This window comes from Amblyomma americanum, chromosome 9 (genome assembly GCF_052857255.1).
Source record: "Amblyomma americanum isolate KBUSLIRL-KWMA chromosome 9, ASM5285725v1, whole genome shotgun sequence".
NCBI lineage: Eukaryota > Metazoa > Arthropoda > Arachnida > Ixodida > Ixodidae > Amblyomma > Amblyomma americanum.
Window position 1 is genome coordinate 135,339,375 of NC_135505.1, and position 21,761 is coordinate 135,361,135.

A 21,761-nucleotide genomic window follows, 5' to 3' on the forward strand; every position below is an offset into this window, starting at 1 on the left:
AACGCCTTTAGGAGACAAGCTCTAATTCAATACTTTTGTGAAACGAGTTGGTGCCCTATTGCCAGGGGATGTGCGCCTAAGATCGACAGATACCAAGGCAGCTTGGTGGGTGAATTACGCATCAATTTCTTTCTTTGCTCCGGTTTTAGAATCTACAGTCTTGGTCAAAAGTCTTAAGGCCAAAGGCTTTTCATTTCAGCCGCATAACAGAGCCATTATGCCACTAATAAAGACCGAATGACCTTGAAGTGATAGCAGAAGGTTTCTTCTTGCGGTGATAAGCTTCCTGCTTGACTTTTAATTTCACACAAAGCTACCTTAAGAGGCACAATAAAAGTTCTAAAAAGTGCCTGAAAAGGCCATGCAGTCCGTGTACAGAGGACAGGTTAATCAACGTACACTGTCGCATAAGTTACAGCATGTTTATGCCGAATTAAGAGAAACAATACTTGCCACAGCATGCTAAATACAATTTTGAACCATCTGCTACACGGCGCACTCTAGGAAAATTCATTTCTCTGGAGCTGAAAGCTGTGGCGTTAAGACTTTTGACCAAGGCTACGTCCACCAGAGGACCCTGAAAAGCCTACTATTTTTAATAATAAAAATAATAGTAGGCTTTTCAGGGTCCTTTGGTTTTTGGGGAAGGGAAATGGCGCTGTATCTGTCTCGCATATCGGCCGACACCGGAACCGCTCCGTAAGGGAAGGAATAAAGGAGGGAGTGAAAGAAGAATGGAAGAAAGAGGTGCCGTAGTGGAGGGCTCGGGAATAATTTCGACCACCTGGGGAACTTTAACGTGCACTGACATCGCACAGCACACGGGCGCCTTTGCGTTTCGCCTCCATCGAAGCGCCGCTGTCGGGTTCGAACCCGTGTTTTATTTCGAATTTTTACACACGATGCGGCCTATATGTGAGTGAATGCAGTACACTTCGTTCTCTGCACGTGCCGTTGGCTCGGAAGGCGAGGGCAGATGGTCGGAAGTGGAAATCCGGCGCGTTCCCAGACGAAGCGGCGTACGAGCATCATGTGACGCGTGCGGTGACCCCGTCCATGGAGCTGTGACGTCATGTATTGACGCAGGGAAGCGGATGAGTGAAGAGTTAAGAAGCTTATTCAACGCGGAAAAAAAAAGTGTGCGTTTCTGACACACCGGCTACATCCCCTGAGATTCCAACCCGGTTGCTTTGAGCAGAATGTTTTCCTTCCTTTTTCTAGATTGCCTTGAGTTTAACGGCCCCGCCGCGGTGGCTCAGTGGTTAGGGCGCTCGACTACTGATCCGGAGTTCCTGGGTTCGAACCCGACCGCGGTGGCTGCGTTTTTATGGAGGAAAAACGCTAAGGCGCCCGTGTGCTGTGCGATGTCAGTGCGCGTTAAAGATCCCCAGGTGGTCGAAATTATTCCGGAGCCCTACACTACGGCACCTCTCTCTTCCTTTCTTCTTTCACTTCCTCCTTTACCCTTCCCTTACGGCGCGGTTCAGGTGTCCAACGATATATGAGACAGATACTGCGCCATTTCCTTTCCCCCAAAACCAATTATTATTATTATTATGAGTTTAACCACAAACCGCTTTACTCTACAACATCGAGCAGTCCTGTAAGCCGAAGATATGAAGATAAAACTCTTTAACAGCTGTAAATAGCGAAAGCAAATCACTAAGACACGAAGAGAGGGACAAAATCAACTTTATCTAACTTAACTCGATGTGCGAAACTACTAGTCTTCCTATTGCATATACCTGATGAATCGGTTTTCCATCTCTTGGTTGTGGGCCATGTCGTTTTTAAGCACCCACATCGGTGTGCCCTGAAGCATGGCCATCCTATCTGTTCATAGTCCTTGGATGTGGCGAAGTAATGTTATTCTATTTGCATAAAACGAATAACTGGCGCGAAAATAAAACTTGTCTGAAATGTGTGGAAATGTCACATTACATAGTGCTGCGGCTATCAATAATTTCGCAATGAATTTTATTTATGGTAAAATTTGGGCAATGCTTATACAAATGAACGGACGCATGCAGTAACATATTTGCAATTCTCTCAAGGAGTACTGCTACGTTTGCCCATTGCAAAAGAAGTAGGTTTGTTCTCGTGCTTTGCGTTAGCATCCTCTATCTGGTGAAGTTCAGGAAACCGTTTACTGCGTCAAAGCCCGCGTCTAATGTTACATTGTACTAAAGAAAGTTGGCTGTATATAAGGAGAGGATGGTATCAATGCCAAGTAACAAGCAAACACGATTCAGCACCGCATCCAACGGACAGGAGTGAAACCGGTGTTCATAAGCCAGCCAACCCGCGTTCTTGCCATGTTCAACATACTGTCATGCCGGCAACACGGTCATCTTACGGATAGGCATCATGGCTAGGTTAGGTTAGGTTAGGTTAGGCAGCGCGGGGAAATTGTGATTGCCTATGGAAGGCCAGTGCTGTGCGTGTCTACACGTAGGGCAGACGTGCAGAGACACCTATGTACGAAACGATCTGAGACCGCGCTCATAGATGTTTTGGTTGGTTAGAGGTTTTTTGGAGGGGGGGGGGGGGAAGGAAATGGCGCACTGTCTGTCTCGTATATCGTTGGACACCTGAACCGCGCCGTGAAGGAAGGGATAAATGTGGGAGTGAAAGAAGAAAGGAAGAGGTGCCGTAGTGGAGGGCTCCGGAATAATTTCGACCACCTGGGGATCTTTAACGGGCACTGACATCGCACAGCACACGGGCGCCTTAGCGTTTTTCCTCCATAAAAACGCAGCCGTCGTGGTCGGGTTCGAACCCGGGAACTCCAGATCAGTAGCCGAGTGCTCTAACCACCGAGCCACCGCGGCGGGTTTCGCACTCATAGAGCCAGGTTGTAGAATTACGACAGCGCCATGCCGGACCCAGCGCTACCCAGGATGAGTGAACCACAGTGAACCCACGACCTTCCGGACCAGAATGACGTCTTCTACCAGCCAGTGGCCAGCGCGTCTCTTCAGCCTCCTCCATTAGGCACAAGTTTTAAAAATGAATGTTTGACCAAGGAACTGTTCCGTTTGTTCGTCCATCCTCAATTCATCGAGAGCCGTAGAACGAATTTGGCTGCTTTGTGGCCAGCCCCCGACAGGCGGGAACGTCAGAAAGTAATTGGTTTTTGGGGTAAGGAAATGGCGCAGTATCTGTCTCATATATCGTTGCAGACCTGAACCGCGCCGTAAGGGAAGGGATAAGGGAGGGAGTGAAAGTTGAAAGGAAGGAATAGATGCCGTAGTGGATGGCTGCGGAATAATTTCGACCACCTGGGGATCTTTAACGTGCACTGACATCGTAAGAAAAGTGATATATATAATTATGTATAATTGGTTTTGGGGGAAAGAAAAATGGCTCAGTATCTGTCTCATATATCGTTGGACACCTGAACCGCGCCGTAAGGGAAGGGATAAAGGAGGGAGTGTAAGAAAAGTGAAGAAATAGTTTTCCGTTGCAGCAGCTTTTCTTTTTTTATGTTAAAAACCTCAAGTGCAATGATTCTAAAGCCATTTTAATGTCGTCACGTATACAAGTACGAAGTGGGCGTATGGGCGTCACGCGAATAGCAAATGGCCCGTCCAAACGCCAGTCTCCGCACGGGTAACGGCATAGTGCATAGAATGGAGCGGGCGTAATTTCTGAGAAAATTTCGGGCACGTGAAAAGCCGACCCCATTCTTCGCAAATAGGACTGTCATGTGTGTACAGTCTGTCTCACAATTAGGGGGAAACTGGGAGCACGTGACCGCCGCTCTTCGAGGGGCGCCCCTGCCGAGAGCTGGCGAGAATAGGGAGTACCAGGCACTTTCGCCGAAAAGGGAGGGGGCCGTGCTTATCGATGATGCCCCTTTGCTGCTGATTCCCCACTGCTGTGGGCGGCAGTCACGCGTTCCCAGTTTCCCTCTAAGTGTGAAGCAGACTGTACGTTGTCCAACCCAACCACATGATAAGCCTAGCCAGAACAAGGCGTGTATATGGAAGTGTGAACAATGGTGCCACGGAGTGCAGAGGGCGTAATTTCTCAGAAAGCCGGCATCATTCCTCGCAGATAGGACTGTGATGTATGATGTACTATCAGCAAGAAATGAAACGCGAACAAGATAATCGAGTCATGGTCGGCAAGACAAGAAGCTCTTAGCCAGGGTAAGCACAATACTAGTGGAAGACAACTTCACTTTGAAGGTGCAAGGGGTCTGCTTTGGAAGTGTTAATCAACCTCTCTTGTATATCTTCTCCTGGACCTAATATGTTCGTGTTTTCTTGTCGCCACCTGGGTTTTCTTGTTCGCGTTTCATTCGTTGCTGATAGTACGTGTCCAACCACACGATATGCCTGCCCCGAACAATGCGTGTATACGAAAGTCTACACAATGGTACCACGTATAGCGATACCTTGAGGTGACCTTAACCCTCGATTCTTGGTTTGGAGCCAAATATTTCACAAGCGAAGGACAATGTTTTGTACATTTTTTTCCACTTTGTGCGAGACAACTGAGCTGATGTGAACAATACAGTATAGGTTGATTTATCGAAGAACAATTGGAAATCATAAAAGCTGCGAGAATTCTGCTTTTGTAGAGGCTGGAGGCAACATGGGGATTTGGGTAAAATCGGTCAGGTATTTAACTGGCGTCAGTTTTGCATCCCTAATTAAACCTTGGCTAAACCGCTGGAATATTCATGCTGTAATTTGACGTGGGTGGTGGTGTTTGGGGGTCCACTATATTTTTTTTTTCATATGCTTGAGGGGAGTAGCTGCCTGATTAAATCAAATTTAAGAGTAACCTTCATTGTCTGCATCAAGGAAGAGCCAATGTATCAACAGTCTGGTGGCGCAGTCATGCTTGTTTTTCTGAAAAGATTTGTCTAGCATGGGAAGAGAGGTAGTTTGCCCAAAGGAGGAAGCAAGGTGAAGAAGAGCCATTGAAGAAGAGCCATTATCAATATCTTTCTTGTTTAATCTATTTTTTAGAGATTTCTTTAAATATAATATCGCTTCTTTTTTACTAAAAAACTCTAATATAATATTTTCTTGCGTGTGCCGCTTGTATTGGCTCTTCGTAGCTGCAGACGAAGTACATTTCTTGTAATTTTGATCCAATCAGGCAAGTACTCCCCTCAGGGATAATATGAAAAAAAATGGAGCACCAAATGCCACCACAGGCGTCAAATTACAGCACGATTATATGCAAGCGGTTTAGCCCAGCTGAGATGTGCTAACTGGCAGCTAAGACGTGCTAACTAGCAGGCTGGATGAGTAATATTGAAAATTTAACTTTTTAACTATTGCTATTAGTTATTCACAGGCGTGTAACCCAACGTAATTAGTATTGAAATAAGTTTTTAGAATTTAGATAACGTGCTTACGCTGGGCGCTGTGGCCCAACAAATTCTGGCTTTTTCAACGAGTTACGTACACTGGAGAGGTCGCTTTGCCTGAAAGCTTCTCGAAAGCGCATGTATTTTGCTGCGATGTAGCAAAATTTTGTTGGGCCACAGAGCCGTGGATAACAGATGGTAACTGTTGATCGTGGTAGGCCAGGGCTTTACTTAAATGCGGCTTATACATATATTCGCATTCACATTCCTGCTCCTCAAAACGCATGAGAACGCGCATTCAAATAGAAGCGAAAATGTTTTAAGGCTTTCTGTGAGTAACGATGTTCCTCGCCGTGGTGTGGTGATCGTGGCAGTGGTAAACCTCTCACCCTTCACGGCTGAAGATAATTCATCTCAAAAGAGTCATTCCTGCTTGCGTGGTGATGGTAAGGCTAGCATCCAAACTCGGGCAGACGTTGGCAGTCGCTGGTCGGCAAATTTAAGGCCGCCCCGCCGCGGTGGCTCAGTGGTTAGGGCGCTCGACTACTGATCCGGAGTTCCCGCGTTCGAACCCGACCGCGGCGGCTGCGTTTTTATGGAGGAAAAACGCTAAGGCGCCCGTGTGCTGTGCGATGTCAGTGCACGTTAAAGATCCCCAGGTGGTCGAAATTATTCCGGAGCCCTCCACTACGGCACCCCTCTCTTCCTTTCTTCTTTCACTCCCTCCTCTATCCCTTCCCTTACGGCGCGGTTCAGGTGTCCAACGATATATGAGACGGATACTGCGCCATTTCCTTTCCCCCCAGAACCAATAAATTTAAGGCCAGCGTCAATCCTCAGCCCTGGGCCGACCTTTCTGGCCAGATGTGGGCAAAGGTCGGCTCAGTTTGCGGCTGATTCTGTTCCGACGGCAGACAAAAGTTTCTTTTTCCTTAGACCACAACTTTCATCAGTCAGCAACCCTTTTATGCTTGTCTTTTCATCTTTCCCAACATATGTCTTCACTGTTGGAAGCTGCCGAATAATGCGACAGGAAAACCGTACCTTCCTGTTAACTCCGGAGCAGTGAACAGTGTGCCGTGCACTCTAAACAGAAAGGAGTAATAAAGGAGTAAGTTCTCCTCTAGCACACTCCGTTTTATATAAGGGAGTGTAATAGGTGACAGCTTACCCCCTTTTCACACCCATACATGCGTATTAATGTTTGCAGTGTACATGAGAGTTCCTATACTAGGCAAAGTAGCACTCGTGCATATGTTCGCGCGGCTTAATATATGCTTTGCGACTTTCTCTAATTTGCGAACTGTCACTGTCCTGCTAAATTTTTAGTCACTGTCACTGTACGTCACTGTCCATCTCCCTGGACATGCATCCGCCATGGCGCATTTGTAAGTATGGCGTTCGTCTCTCGAGCCGATAGTTGCGGGTTCGAATCCATGGCCGCGGCTACCACGTTTCAGTAGACTCATAATCGTCCCTATATCGGAAATGAATGGTTTCACTCTGGCCCCTTATACGACCGGCCTTTGCCAATATGTTTGCAATATTAGACCGATTACATGTGCTGCTTCGAATCGAAACCACGGCCGCAACTGCCGCGGTTCAGTGGCCTCAGTATGCAAAAACGCCTTGTTCTAAATGATGTATACACCCGTTAAACTACCCCACCTGGTAAAAATTATTCCGCGTCTCTCCACTATCGAGCGTGTCGCATTGAGTCGTTAAATTCCATGTATTACATTGTTGGAAATGCCCCTCATCATTTACCTTTTTTCAAGCAGGGCGGCCTCTCAGTAAACTCTCTTGTCGCATAGTGTATTCATGATGTATGCACGTGGCAACCATTGCATAGATAAATATTTTCATAAGATACCTGGTACGTCGTCTCACCTCGGATTTTCCCCACCTATCTGTTATCCTTCGCCCAGTTTGGGTGTTGAGCTGCAAGAGCGTGTCAATGCTAAAAGTTTTTCCCCAGAGGTGCGTAGAAGATAAGGCACGGGGTGGAGATAAGGCACAGGTGATAAGCTCAATGCGCACCGAGAACGCAATCAGGCCCTCCAACAATGCGGGCAGCTATGCACTTCTCCTAACGCGTTGTTTATCGCACCAGCTACCGCTGATGTCAAGGCTCCAGCTACTCCATATTTCAGGGTTGTTAAGGTGCGCGTACAGTCGGCAGCAAAAGTTTACGTGCTCCCGGTGCTCAGGAATGAACTTGTAGCGCTGTCTCGCGAACCCAGTAGCCTGACGTTGATGCGGGCAGATGGAGCTACCTTACATGCAAGATTTCCCTAATTGGCTTGCTTGACTGCGACGAAATATTTTTTTCTTCATGCGCAAACCCCCATCATATTCACTTTTGTTGGTGGCTGTGGGTGTGCAGAAATTAATACACACGCTCATCGTGTCTTTTTGCCCATGCTAGTGTGCGCGCTGTAAGAAAAATAATTTTTTTGTAACCTCAACGGTAGCCTTCTGAAGGTTACCATTGAGGAACCACTGTTAAAGACCTATTAAGCTATCTGTGCAACAAATAGGCTTCTAACCTGAAGATTACCCTTCCGAAGGTTACCGATGAGAAACCACTGTTATAAACCTATTTAGTTATCTGTGCGCAAACTTGCTTTTAACCTGAAGGGTACCCGTCTGAAGGTGACATGAGAAACCATGGTTGTAAACCTATTTACTTATATGGGCAACAAATCTGCCTTTATTGAGAAGGGTACTGTTCTGCAGGCTACCAGTGAGAAACCACTGCTATAAACCTATTTGGTAGTTAAGAGTGCAACAATATCGTTCTTCTTCGACAACTTCGTCGTGCGTCCTCTTTGTCCCCTTCTTGTCAATTCCGGTCGTCTATTCTCCCCGCGTGTGGACGAACAGTGTTTTTTGGTGAATTCTGATGGCAGACCTGGAGCCGTCCACATGCTTCGCTACATAATATCCCGTCCATTCTGCGGAGGAGAACACAGGCCCCTAATGCGCGTTTAGAACACGTGGCATGCTCCTGGAGATGCTCTGGGACATGCTTCGGGAGGCAGATGGGAATGCTCGAGCGTGGCCTTAGCAGGCAGTGCCAGTTGCGCCATCTTGCGGGCGTCCTCTCGATGTACAGCCTTTGTCAAAAATATACAGTCCGAGCGGTCTGCCTCTGATCCCTGCAGCGTGGCTCCTCTTGCATGCTCAGGGACACTAATCTCGCGACGACGGGAGGAACCGAAGTCTTCCACCCTCCCAAGCTTAGGACTGTCAAGTGTGGTTAAGGACCCCGCTGCATAACTTGGAAGCATTGGGCTGTATATTTTTGACAAAGACTGTACATCACAAACCTCGGCTTCTTCTATGAAAAACAAAAGCAATGGGCGAAGGCTCATGTGCTCTCGTACTTCTACGTCAACGGCTGAACTCAGATCCTCAACGTGCACTCCCCTTACAAAGATTTCTTTACAGAGTCTATAAACCGTCCATAGACTTCTATCTATAAAATATGTAGACTTGCTATAGACAAACCCTTAAGAGCAGTCTATAGGCAATACAAATTCTATAGACAAAAGTGTACTGAAAGTGTATGGCCATAAATCTACAGATTGTCTATAGATTGTCTACCGACAGTCTAAGATAATCTATAGATTTATGGCCACATACTTTTAGTAGACTTTTGGTTATAGACTATGAATAGACAAAAAGAAATATTTATAGGAAGGCAATATTTTCTATAAGAAGTCTGTAGACTCTCCATAGACCATTTTTATATGGGTCACGCGAATCTCTATCCATGGCTGTGACCAGAATGAGGACCGTTTCCCTATGAAATACCTTGTTAAAAGGTGAGCTTGGAAAAATGGGGCTGACGCGGTGAATTTCGCCAGGGTTCTTAGGATTGCTCTGCAGAGTGACTTTGGCTCGACAACAGCTTTCAACCTGCGGCTTAAACGCGCAGACCACGCCCCTTATTCCCTGTCAGAATAGCCGTGCTCCAATAAAAGAAGAGGAATTGATGTTCCGCAGTTCCTCTGCCTCTGCCTTGGGAATTAGCTATATTAGCATTTTTTAATAGTAAGAATAAGTAAATCAAAGCCAACAACACACTGTGGTAAAGAAAATACTGTAATAAAGTACGACATCCCAGTCAAGCAAGTAAGCTTATTGGAATAGAGAATTGCGCTGAAATTGTGTCTGCTTGTGAGTTCTTGCATGAGGATGCCGGCTGAGTCATTTCTCTGAACGTGCGTGCCTACTTAAGTGGACCTTATTCTGCCTAAATCTTACCCATACGCAACATTTCTAGACAAAAGGATTTTTGAACGAGAAAGAATATACGAGCGCAATTTTTTATATGTTGTAAGATTTTACTGTAATAATCAGTATAACGGCAGAGCTCCCGTCGGCAGGATTGCATATTTTTATATTAACGTTTTTGCTATCGTCAAAAGCTTTCCTCAATGGTTTTCTATTACTGCCTTAACTTCACTATGCGAGAAATGGAAACACTGTAAAAGGAAGATTTTTGCTACTTATCGCAAGAATGGGCCATAACCTTCAATATTTCCACAGCAGTATACCTTACAGTTTTCCAATATTCAAAATTTTTTGTCCAAGAATGTTGCACATGTTAGCTATCGATCTTTGTCACTGGTTCTTGAAAGAGCGAAAACTTTCAAGAAGCCTTTCAGGAGGGCCGGTATGAGACAGCATGGTAGCGGGCTGAGAGTTTAATTATCTAGTTACCCGTAATCGAAATTTACCCTTAGCTTCATTCACGCCTTCCGTCCACCTCTTATCGTTATTAACGCTCTCAAAGTTAACCCCTCTCCCCCACCCCGCCCCGTAAAACGTCGTTGTTGTCATAATGGAGTCGTAGTTATTCGTTTGTTTTTTATTTACCTCGCAAAGTAACTACTTCCTTCGTTAACGCACCTGACCGGAAGGGCTGAGGACGCTGCCCGATCACGTTTCATTTGTTCCTTAATTAAAATTGATTTTCGCTTGCTTGCTGCCTGACACTCATGTGAGGCCTAAAGATATATAACGAACAGTCGTTTTGAAACCATAGCACGTATTGCCTTACCCAGGGAAAGCGGTATATATGAAAAGCGCAATCAAATTACACGTAAGCTCGAAATCATCACCCTGCGTCCCCGGCTGCCTGTGGAGGTTTATATTTAATAATAATAATAATTGGTTTTAGGGGGGAAAGGAAATGCGCAGTATCTGTCTCATATATCGTTGGACACCTGAACCGTGCCGTAAGGGAGGAAATAAAGGAGGGAGTGAAAGAAGGCAGGAAGAAAGAGGTGCCGTATTGGAGGGCTCCGGAATAATTTCGACCACCTGGGGATCTTTAACGTGCACTGACATCGCACAGCACACGGGCGCCTTAGCGTATTTCCTCCATAAAAACGCAGCCGCCGCGGTCGGGTTCGAACCCGGGAACTCCGGATCAGTAGCCAAGCGCCCTACCCACTGCGCCACCGCGGCGGGTTTTTTCGCTGAAATGTTCAGGGCGTCACGATCTGGTTGAGTTTTTCCATGGTGTTCACAAAGTTTTCCAGAGGCACTCTATACACGCAGCAATAAACGTTACATGCTGAGCACAGACAGACGTGTGTGCACGTGCGGCAAAGCACGTGCACTGGCGTGCACATCTTAGACGAAGCGTCACTGTCGTATCGCGGCATCCTTAAACATAGACAATAATAATAAATTGTTTTTTTGGGGAAAGGAAATGACGCAGTATCTGTCTCATACGTCGGCGGACACCTGAACCGTGCCTTGAGGGAAGGGAAAAAGGAGGGAGTGAAAGAAGAAAGGAAGAAAGAGGTGCCGTAGTGGAGGGCTCCGGAATAATTTCAACCTCCTGGGGATCTTTAACGTGCACTGACATCGCACATTCAAGACATTAAACATAGACAACTATCCCTTCCCTTACAGCGCGGTTCAGGTGTCCAGTGATATATGGGACAGATACTGCGCCATTTCCTTTCTCCAAAAACCAATTATTAATAAATTAAAAAGAAAATGAAAGCCCGCCCACGCGCAACACGTCGGCGCGACCTCAACCATATATAGTATACTCCGGTATTGGCCGATAATCGCTTCGCGAGCGAGGTCTTCCCCGAGCTACGCAGACGAAAACAATGCGCAGACAACAGCAGTTCCCCTGGGTTTGACAAGCGCCGTCACCGCGTATCACCGACACGCGTTCGCACGCGGACAGAAGGGCGAGGGTTCGACTCCCTTCTCTTCTTCCTCCTGTCTTTCCCTTCCCTTCGAGCGATTGCGGCGTGTGCGTTGCCGGCGTGTTGTGCAAGGGTGGATTGGCCCAACAAACCGGCGTCACATCCACAGCCTGCTTCCACCGCTGCTTCTGCTGCTGTTGCTGCTCGGAGAGTGAGAGTAACTTTATCTGCCGGTAGCAGGAGGGGAGTGACTGAGGGGGGAAGGGGGGGGGGGGGGGGTGACGGTATACGAGCCTCCCTTTCCTCCTCTCCCCTGGAGTATATATGCAAAGCCGGGGTGTTCGGAAGCTTCAGGAGGGAGTCGGCCCATGCGTTGGGGCGTGGGAGACCGATGCGAAGTGGTGTGAAACGCGGGACGAGAATTACAGGGGGCTGAATTAGAAGGGCTGTTTGCTTTGTTTTCTTGGAGCAATGGCCCGCCTTTTGGAAGTGGCGAGATGGAATCTCGTGGGGGTGGCGTTTGTGCTGTTCGTGGCAGCTGTGGATCACGCTCAAGTGAGTAAATCTTCTTTTTTAATATATGTTAGCAGTCTCGGGAGTACCATTTCTAGTCTAAAAAGCTGTTCGCACTCAGGCTAGCACGCAAGTGAGCTGGTAATTTCGAAAACATGCTTAAGTAGGCCATGTCTGCATGCTTTGCGCAGTTTAAAACGAGAGTGTCGCAGTTTTTCACTTTCGAAAGACCAATCGATGACCTCGCTGATACTTAAATAATAGCCATCATAGCTGTGATTGTCGACACTACGGAAAGAAGTAGCATCCATGTCCTTCCTCGGATGCGGGAGGTGCGGGGTTCGATCCCCAGTGCCGCCGGGTACCCACCGGTGATACAAAACAAGCTTTCCCTTGCCTGGTGCTCGGGTTCTTCGGGGTGAATTGCTTGGGAAATGGGTCTTTGGCCTCACCTTGTGCAATGAAAACTACCTTATGCCATGGCGCTCTTTGGCCAACGCTGCCCTTGCGCCATATAAATACATCATCATCATCATTAGCATCCATGTGCGCTCACATCTTGCCTTCTCGCTAGATCGATTGCCGCTTTCTTTTTGTAATTACCGTTTAAATGGCGAATTTTGAAACGAAATGATAATATGCGGTTACCTCTTCAGGAGTTCCTCACCTAAATCAAATATATTTTTTTCGTTTTCTGGTGCGCCTGTCTTTTTTCACCATTTTTTAAAATTTCTATTATGATCAAGAAAATTACAGAAATTGTGAAGTAACAGCACAAGAGATTTTTTTTATTGCCTTTCGCGTTCAGTTTCTTTTTATAGCAGTATATATACCGCCTCGTGCAGATATTGAAGCGACTCTTTATAGCTGCCTCTGATCTCTTGAAGTATGCGTTTGAAGGATGTTCATCGTCACCCATACCTGCATTCGGTGCTTTAGGTTGTCCTTTATGTGCATAACACTGTATGTTCAATAACATTCGATTATTTTTCTTTTGTCTCTTGTACTTGCATTTTTGCCTGCCCATACTGCCGCCTATACAATATGCTCAATTCAAACATTTTTTCGGTCCATTGAATAAATAAAGATACAAAGAGAGTGAAAATGATGCAACATGAATATAATATAATGTGCATTTATTTATGCACATATCCTTAACATACAGCGCTCTAAAAAGAGAGGGGCAGAAAATAGGTTTAAAAAGCGCGTAACGCAGCAGAATTAACAGTCATCAATGCTGCAGCAGTATGCAATAAATAGCCGGATACTGTAAACCACATAAACTGCACTCTAAGCAACTTCGTGAAGTGCGCGCCAAGTAACATGTTTCATGTCTGCCGAAAGCGCACTTTTCTTATATAGATAGTCCATTCAACAAACATAGGAACAAACACTGGTACGGCAAGCTTATATGCACACTCATCACCCACGTCATTTAGTCTGAACTTTGTGGACTGTAGTTTGAATGATTGTACTATGTGATTTTTTTTTCCCTTGGAGCTCGTGGGATGAGGATAGGCATTATACCAGGTGTTTAAGAGAATCCCGCCACAATTTTTTAAATTCTTTTCTTTTAGATAAAATGGGGCTTTTCGCCGAACAATAATACCAGTATTGCCGTACGCTAGAAAAGAGGCGATCAATGTTAACCAGTGAATTGAATAACTAACTTTATAACAAATAACGTTTAAATATTACCGATAGGCGCCTGGTTGCAGCTAGGGATTTATTGCTTGCCATTAGTAATAGGCATATTAGTTTTTACAATTTCGTAAACTTGATTATCCTCGACACGGTTTTGCAACAAAGTTTCGTCAGTTCTCGCGCGATTTGAAAACCGCGTGCTTGCGGTGCGATTGTTGCAATCACTCATTGCAAGAAAAGTTCTCAAATGTTGCTGCAGCTGAAATTGCGAAACAGATTCTTTGTGATTGCCTGTTCTTGCCTGTGAATGTGCACGGTAGGGCACTTTTGACAGGGCCACGAGTTTCGGATTCCTTTGCTCGGCGCTGTGTACGAAAGCCCTCAAAATGAAACGGAGAGGAAATCATCCAGACCTAAGTAGTCTACGTCAGTGTTTCTAGCGGTGATGCTAGACTTGAGCACCAGGTCCAATGCGAAGACCCGCAGTGCGGAGTCTGGCTTAAGAACGCAGACGACTTCACTCATCGCGAAAACATCGTTTTCAGGTTTCTCGCAACCACTGCATACTTCCTGTCCATGCGTTGCTAAATTCTCTTCCACTAGCGCCTCGAAATACGCGAGAGACAGAAAACCTGTTTTCTGAATATGCCGAGCGGCTTCGGTAGTCAGCACGGGAACGAAAATCAGGAGGGTATGTTTCTAAAAAAAAAAAAATGAATGAGCCGACGCTGAGGCAGCGATCGTATATCGAGCCTTGGCCCCTTAATCATTTATGATCAGTTAACATAGGCCGGCACTTCCAATCCCTGCCGAGAGCTAGACTCTAACTTAGCTACTAAGTTTATGCTGCACCAAACGCGAAATATTATACCGCAACCTCGAACACACTGCGATAAGGGTTGAACCCAATGTTCATATGAAGATTCGTAAAGACGAGGAATTGGGGTACATAGGTCGACTGTTGAAATCCCTACCGCGAGCTAGACTCGAACTTAACTAGCAAGTTCATGCTGCACGAAACGTTCAATCGTATGACACCATCGACCCGCCGCGGTGGCTCAGTGGTTAGGGCGCTCGGCTACTGATCAGGAGTTCCCGGGTGCGAACCCGAGCGCGGCGGCTGCGTTTTTATGGAGGCAAAACGCTAAGGCGCCCGTGTGCTGTGCGATGTCAGTGCACGTTAAAGATCCCCCAGGTGGTCGAAATTTTTCCGGAGACCTCCACTACGGCACCTCTATCTTCCTTTCTTCTTTCGCTCCCTCCTTTCTCCCTTCCCTTACGGCGCGATTCAGGTGTCCAACGATATATGAGACAGATACTGAGCCATTTCCTTTCCCACAAAACTTGTTATTATTATTATTATTATTATTATTATTATTATTATTATTATTATTATTATTATTATTATTATTATTATTATTATTATTATTATTATTATTATTATTATTATTATTATTATTATTATTACACCATCCGGAGCATTCTGCAGCAAACGGTTGGCCCACAAATTGTACATGAATGTTGGGACTAAGTGACATGACTTTGATGCCTGCCAGACAGGAATATATATACCAGATTCACATAATTTGTGGTTTATGGGTTATGGGGGTTCAACGTTCCCAAGCGACTCAGGCTATGAGGGACGCCGTAGCGAAGGTCTCCGGAAATCTCGGCCACCTGGGGTTCTTTGACGTGCACTGACATCACACAGTACACGGACCTCTAGTTCAGTTTCGAGTTGCGGTGCTCGGGCATCACGCTGCCGCCTGTTATCGTTTTATTCAATTATGTAACCACATCGGTCACCATGGCAACCACTGGGTTACGATAACGGTAAACATAACGCTCAGACCCGAAACGCGAGAAGTAGAGCTACCGCTCTAAAGAAACAAAAGTATAGCGTATTTTTCGCGCTTTCGAAAACAAGTTAAGCTCGCAAATGTTCACCCTCTTCACGACACAGCGCAATGAAACGAGTTTATATTCTTCCGAGAGTTCTTGGTTTCGGCTTACCTGTGATACTTTCTTGTTCAACAGGCTCAATCCTGCCCAGAGCCCTCACGTCTCCACGCCCCGGCTATTGCCTACAATTCGATCACGTTCCGTTGGGACGCGACGAAGTGAGTTCGATCAGCTGTCTTTCATGTCACTGCTTTGCAAGGGCTGTGTAGTTGAAGGAACCGTGCGGTTTGCAGCATCAGAGGTGAACGTGTTTGGACGAAGTTGTGATCCATTCTCGAGAGGCACTCGTCACGCATGAAATGAGAATGGGCCGAAAAAAAGAAAAAAAAGATAGAGAAAGAATAAATGAAAAAGAGGGAACGAATGGATCGCTTTGATTTTACATCCATGATTTGTCGCGTGATCTTGATAAACTAAGACAGCGTCGCATGTCGATGTAGTGCTTTATACGTGCTTGAAACATTTATACACTTTCCACACCAGGCATTATATAAACTCACGCTAAGACAGCATAAAAAAATCACAGGGACGTTTAATTAGCCTACTGCTGCTGCTAATGGAGTGCAATTAGACTCTGGTGATGCCTTTACAAGACATGAGGTCGCTTCCAGTTTTGTGACTGCACATCCCTCCCGTCAGTGAGAATTATCCGCTCTGATGACGGCACTTCCCTTAAGCCAATGGGCGAACTTTATAAACAGACGACACTTTTGTTTTTTTCAGCTGCGTTCGCAACTTAATTGCGTCGTGGTACACACGAGCATTCGGCAGCTCGCAGCAAGGCGTGTGATTGTAAGGCTCTTAGCGAGCCATTTTTCTAGAGGAGAATGATTCTTTGCAGTCATAGCCATCAGTAATGAGGGAAACAGTGGAAGATAATGACATTACGAGAACGAGTCCTGAGTGCGTGAGTGCATCGTCAATAGTTTTGTCGGCGGAAGAGTTCAAATTTTAGCTTAGATTATGAACCATGCAGTTTAATTGTCCCGTGTGTGTCTGTGAAATTGCTTTATTTTCTAAAGTGCAAATCGGAATACATTTGCTCCTGCTCCAGCAGTTAAGGTTCAGTTGAAAGCTAACTTAACGCTTGAACTCTGTCCTCTCATAAGTCGTGTATATTTTGTTTTGTGCGGTATAACAGTCTCTAAGCAACGTGCCAGACAAGTTTCTTTCCAGGAAAAATGTTAAAGCCCCCTTAAAAATACGTTTTGCCAGTTTGAAACAACCTCCGCATTTACAAAGGTAGATAACTGTTTTCACCTTCTCAAAAGTTTGCTAAGTGAAAGGAAATTTTTTTTAGAGGGAAGACTTTCTGTTCCACGTGTCACGTTTTTTTAATTTTATTTTTTTCAAAATGGGGCAGTTCAGTGACGAGAGGCCAACACAATGACAAGTACGGGCAAACTAATGCAACACGATGCGCTCGTAGAGTTACTACATGACGTACTGCATGTACCTCATGTTGTGAACACAAGCAATACTAGAGGGTACTAGGATCTGTTACACATATGCGAGTGCCTCTACTGTCAACAGTAAAAACAAACTGACCCCGGAAGCGGATTTCAAATGTTGTGTCTTGAAACCTGGCAAAGCATTTATAGTTTATTACAAAAAGTAGAGGCATAGTATTGTTGAACAGAGTATACTGAGGGGCCAGTTGGTCAGACATAATATAAACAAAAAACGTAGCATATAGACGGGACGAAAAAGGGCGAAGGCAGGACGGTTGCTACACTTACAACTGAAGAGAATGAGACGGTAAACCACGCCCCATCCCAGAGCAACAACACGCATGCGCATGACTTAAAACAAGGTAAAAGCAAACTGATAATCTTAAAATGTGTGGAAGAAGAGCAAAAGGAGAAAAGAGAAAGAACGATTGATGATAAAGGTGCTAAGTAAACTAAAGTGCGTTTTAAAAACTTCGATCCCTTCTCCATCAGATACACAGATGGGGTACTGATGCACGTGCCTTCACTGCATATCGAAATTTCCTGGGCTTCCAAGATTTCCCTAGACAATTGGTCTTTATACCACGCCCTACAATCTTAGTACGATTAAGCAGGGGAAAACAACCATTGCACTTCTTGCAATGCTCTGGTACGTGTTCCCCAGTTTAATGGCGAAGTGAAGAGGCATGTTCGTCCAGCATCACGTTTATATACACCGCCCAGTCTTCGCCCTTCTTCGTCCCGTCCATATGCTACGTTTTTGTTTATAAATGTATTGTTCACCGCGCTTTTGGTGCTCATCATTTTCTGAGTGCAGTGTTAACATATCCTGCGATAAACTTTCAAAGTCGCGGTCTATTCTGTTTACTCTTCCAGCTGATCGTACGTGATTGTGGCGAGACTTGATTGAAGCACTAACTGTTTCCCCCTCTGCAGGTACATCCCCAATCCTTTGCACTGCACCTGCATGTCTTTGGGCAACTACGGCGAGAAATGCTCGAGTGGCAGCACGCCCAAAGTTTGCGCCACAAGTGTTTCCGGATACGTCAGACCTCAGACGAGTTTAGCCACGTATACCAACTACACCTTGTGTGTGCAAACACAATGTTCCGGCTCCAACTTTTCAAACCCCGTGTGCACGACTGTAAGGACTTCCCCAACAGGTGAGGTTGTTGTTGTTGTTGTTGTTGTTGTTGTTGTTGTTGTTGTTGTTGTTGTTGTTGTTGTTGTTGTTGTTGTTGTTGTTGTTGTTGTTGTTGTTGTTGTTGTTGTTGTTGTTGTTGATGTTGTTGTTGTTGTTGTTGTTGTTGTTGTTGTTGTTGTTGTTGTTGTTGTTGTCTTGGTCGCATGGCACATACCCACGACAGGGGATTGGCCAGGGTTCAGGGGGGAGACTCCATAGAGTAGGGTAAACTGGTGTCAAACTAATTATTGTGCCTTGGGTGAAATTTCAGAGTAATTTAAAAGAAAAGGAAGAAACAAAATATCGGGAGAGAGTATCTGAGAATTGAGGTTCGTGCATCTTTCTTCCAGTTTCTTCTTCTTCTTCTAGCCTCTTCTAGCGAGAAGCGTCATTTTTAATATGGCCCTTAAGGCTACGCCTTAGTGAGATCCTTGAAATGGTTTTCAGATATCGCGTGGGATCAGTTGTGTTGAACCTAGCATTCCTGTCTTCTGTTCGCACGCCTACGCGTAATGTTTGATGATGAGGGAGTAATTACTCATTGGCATCCACCCAAGCGCAGCCGTATACGGCTGCAGAGGAAGGCTGTACCGCTTTCCCAGAAACATCGTAGTTAAAGCAAAATTCGTCCTGGACCGGGAGAAGTTTCTGTGAAAGCTGTACAGCTTTCCTTTGCAGCTTGTAGCCGTAAGGCTGCGCTCGGGTGGACGCCAATGAGTAATTACTCCCTTATTACAAATCTACTCCACCCTGGTGGATTCCCCAAGACATTTCACCATCGTACTGTTCACGTCGCACCCGACAAATGGAGAAATTTCGACCTCAATCGAACGCTGTGCAGAACAGAAGGGGGCAGAAGCAAGGCATATCGCTCAAACTTGTCAACACAAAAACAAATGCAACAATTAGGGGTTGAGGGGGAGCCTCATATCGCTATCGAACTATTTAGACCGATATTTAGCTTATTTACAAAACACCGCATTATATTCTTTGCTTTGATATATCTCTCTCCGCGCGGGATTTATGCCCCTTAATGACAGGCCGGAATAATTTTGAATTCTGGTGGGAGAACAATTTTCTTGTTCCTTACAGACATATGAACTTTAAGAGAGCTTTAACGATTTTCAAAAACCTTGTTTTAATGTGAGATTATGGTATCCACTGCATCAACCGCAATTTAACCTCACCGCGGGCGATCAGTTGTTATGGCGCTCGGCTTTTGACCCGAAAGACTCGGGTTCGATCCCTGCCGCGGCGCTGAAATTTCTATGCAGGCGAAATTCTAGAGGCCCGTGTACTGTGCGATGCCAGTGCACGCTAAAGAACCCCAGGTGGTCGAAATTTCCGGAGCCCTTCCCTACGGCGTCCCTCATGGCCTGAGTTGCTTTGGGACGTTAAACCCCCATAAAGCGAACCAAACAATTTTATCAGTAGCGTATTTACAAGACAGTGTCATAAAGCAACTAGGTAGTGCACCATGGCGCATTCATTGACGCGTCATTCCAAAAGCAGCTGAAAAAGTGCGACTATTTTTATCCCACACATTTAGTACTAATACTATGATGATGTAGATGTTGTCTGCTATTTATTCTCTAAAAGATATTAAGCGGCATTTTGCTTATGCATCAAAATGAGGTTTGTTTTTACTTCCAAGCTCTGGAGTCCATACGGTGCTAACTTGTGTAACTCACGTTTTAATAACTCGCGCTTGTAAATATAGCATTTTCTTCAGTTTTCTAGAATAATATTTAAATAGACATCAGCCTGCCCCACTCGTTCTATCAATTTCCGCAGACACACGCTTTTCGAGGCTGCATAGCTTGCAGCATTTTTCCTAGTTTTCTTTCATTCTTATGCTGGATGAATAAAGCGGAGGTATACGGCTACGATCTGGACAAGTAAGTTTCAGATCCCTGAAGATTTCTTGCATACTTCAACCGAATGATAATTCACCTTCCCAACCAAAGAAACCGCTTTCCGTTCCATGGACTGTTCGTCTTGTGATACGCGAGCCATGAGACAAAGGATATCAAAACGCGAGGCTGATCCATAATACACGAGTATTTACTCACTGGCATCAACCCAAGCGCAGCCATATATACGGCTACAAAGGAAAGCTATACAGCTTTCTTAATAACTTCGCAGTTAAAGAAAAATTCATCGTGGTCCGTGGTTCGAACCCGGGACCACCGCTTCACCGGCGTAGTTGCTCTATCATGATGAGCTATCCGGGACGGTTAGCATATATGGTAGGGCCAAAGCGAATTGAACAGTAACCCGAAGTCGGAGCACTGATGGTCAAATGTTTAAGCGAATTCCCCAAGGTGGAGTAGACTTGTAATAAGGGGACGGGTAGCATACGGTAGAGCGAGAGCGCTTTGATCAATAACTCGAGGTGGGAATAGTGGTGGTCGGATGTTTAGGGGAATCCCCCAAGGTGGAGTCGATTTGTGTTACTCGCTGGCGTCCACCCAAGTCTAAATCCCTAGTTGAAATCAAGAGGAAGAAATGGGCTTGGCCAGCGCATCTAATGCGAAGGCAAGATAACCGCTGGTCCTTAAGGGTAACGGAGTGGATTCCAAGAGAAGGCAAGCGTAGCGGGGGCGGCAGAAGGTTAGGTGGGCGGATGAGATTAAGAGGTTTGCAGGCAAAGGGTGGATGCATCTGGCAAAGGACAGGGTTAATTGGAGAGACATAGGAGAGGCCTTTGCCCTGCAGTGTGGTGTAGTAAGGCCGATGATAATGATGATCCACCCAAGCCACCATAACCGCTGGTCCTTAAGGGTAATGGAGTGGATTCCAAGGGAAGGCAAGCGTAGCGTGGGCGGCAGAAGGTTAGGTGGGCGGATGAGATTAAGAGGTTTGCAGGCAAAGGGTGGATGCATTTGGCAAAGGACAGGGTTAATTGGAGAGACATAGGAGAGGCCTTTGCCCTGCAGTGTGGTGTAGTAAGGCCGATGATAATGATGATCCACCCAAGCCACCATCCGCCCACCCATCCACCCGTCCACCACTCAAAGGCTGATTCGTTGCAAGCCGACCAGCGACAGGATTTGATATCACCTTACAAACATAATATATGCAAGAACCCAACACTTTTGACTGATTTTCGCTTTAACGTAGAACTTGACAACAATATATTTGGCCGGGAATAAGCAGCATAGAAGTCAGTGTGCTTGACCCTCACACCTCGTGAGTAATCCGTTGTGTTACCGAAGTTCTCACTAGGTGCCCACTTGTGCATATCTCGCCCGTATAAAGCATCACGTATGGTTATTTGTTTATTTATTGGATGATAAATATATGGTACTGCCCGTGGGGCAGGACACAAGGAGGTAATTAGTCTCTTGACGAGGCCCTGGCCCCACACATACAATGGGATATAACAATCATCACCGTACAAAAATGCACATGAAGCATGTGACAAGTTCAACAAGAAAGAAACACATGTTATCGTTAACACTTTGTACACAAATATAGAAATCAGAACACAAAAA

The 21,761-nt window shown here is 45.6% G+C and overlaps 1 protein-coding gene across 3 annotated transcripts in view; it reads left to right on the forward strand.

Moving 5' to 3' along the window:
- Positions 1–11,851: 11,851 nt before the first annotated feature.
- The window catches only part of LOC144104473 (fibronectin-like), a 48,160-nt gene continuing 38,250 nt past the window's right edge, over positions 11,852–21,761 (forward strand). For all 3 annotated transcript variants that reach the window (XM_077637512.1, XM_077637513.1, XM_077637514.1), the window contains exons 1-3: positions 11,852–12,066; positions 15,706–15,788; positions 18,018–18,244. In XM_077637512.1, coding sequence (XP_077493638.1) covers positions 11,983–12,066; positions 15,706–15,788; positions 18,018–18,244 — 394 coding nt within the window. In that variant the 5' untranslated portion in view covers positions 11,852–11,982. The remainder of the gene's footprint in view (positions 12,067–15,705; positions 15,789–18,017; positions 18,245–21,761) is intronic.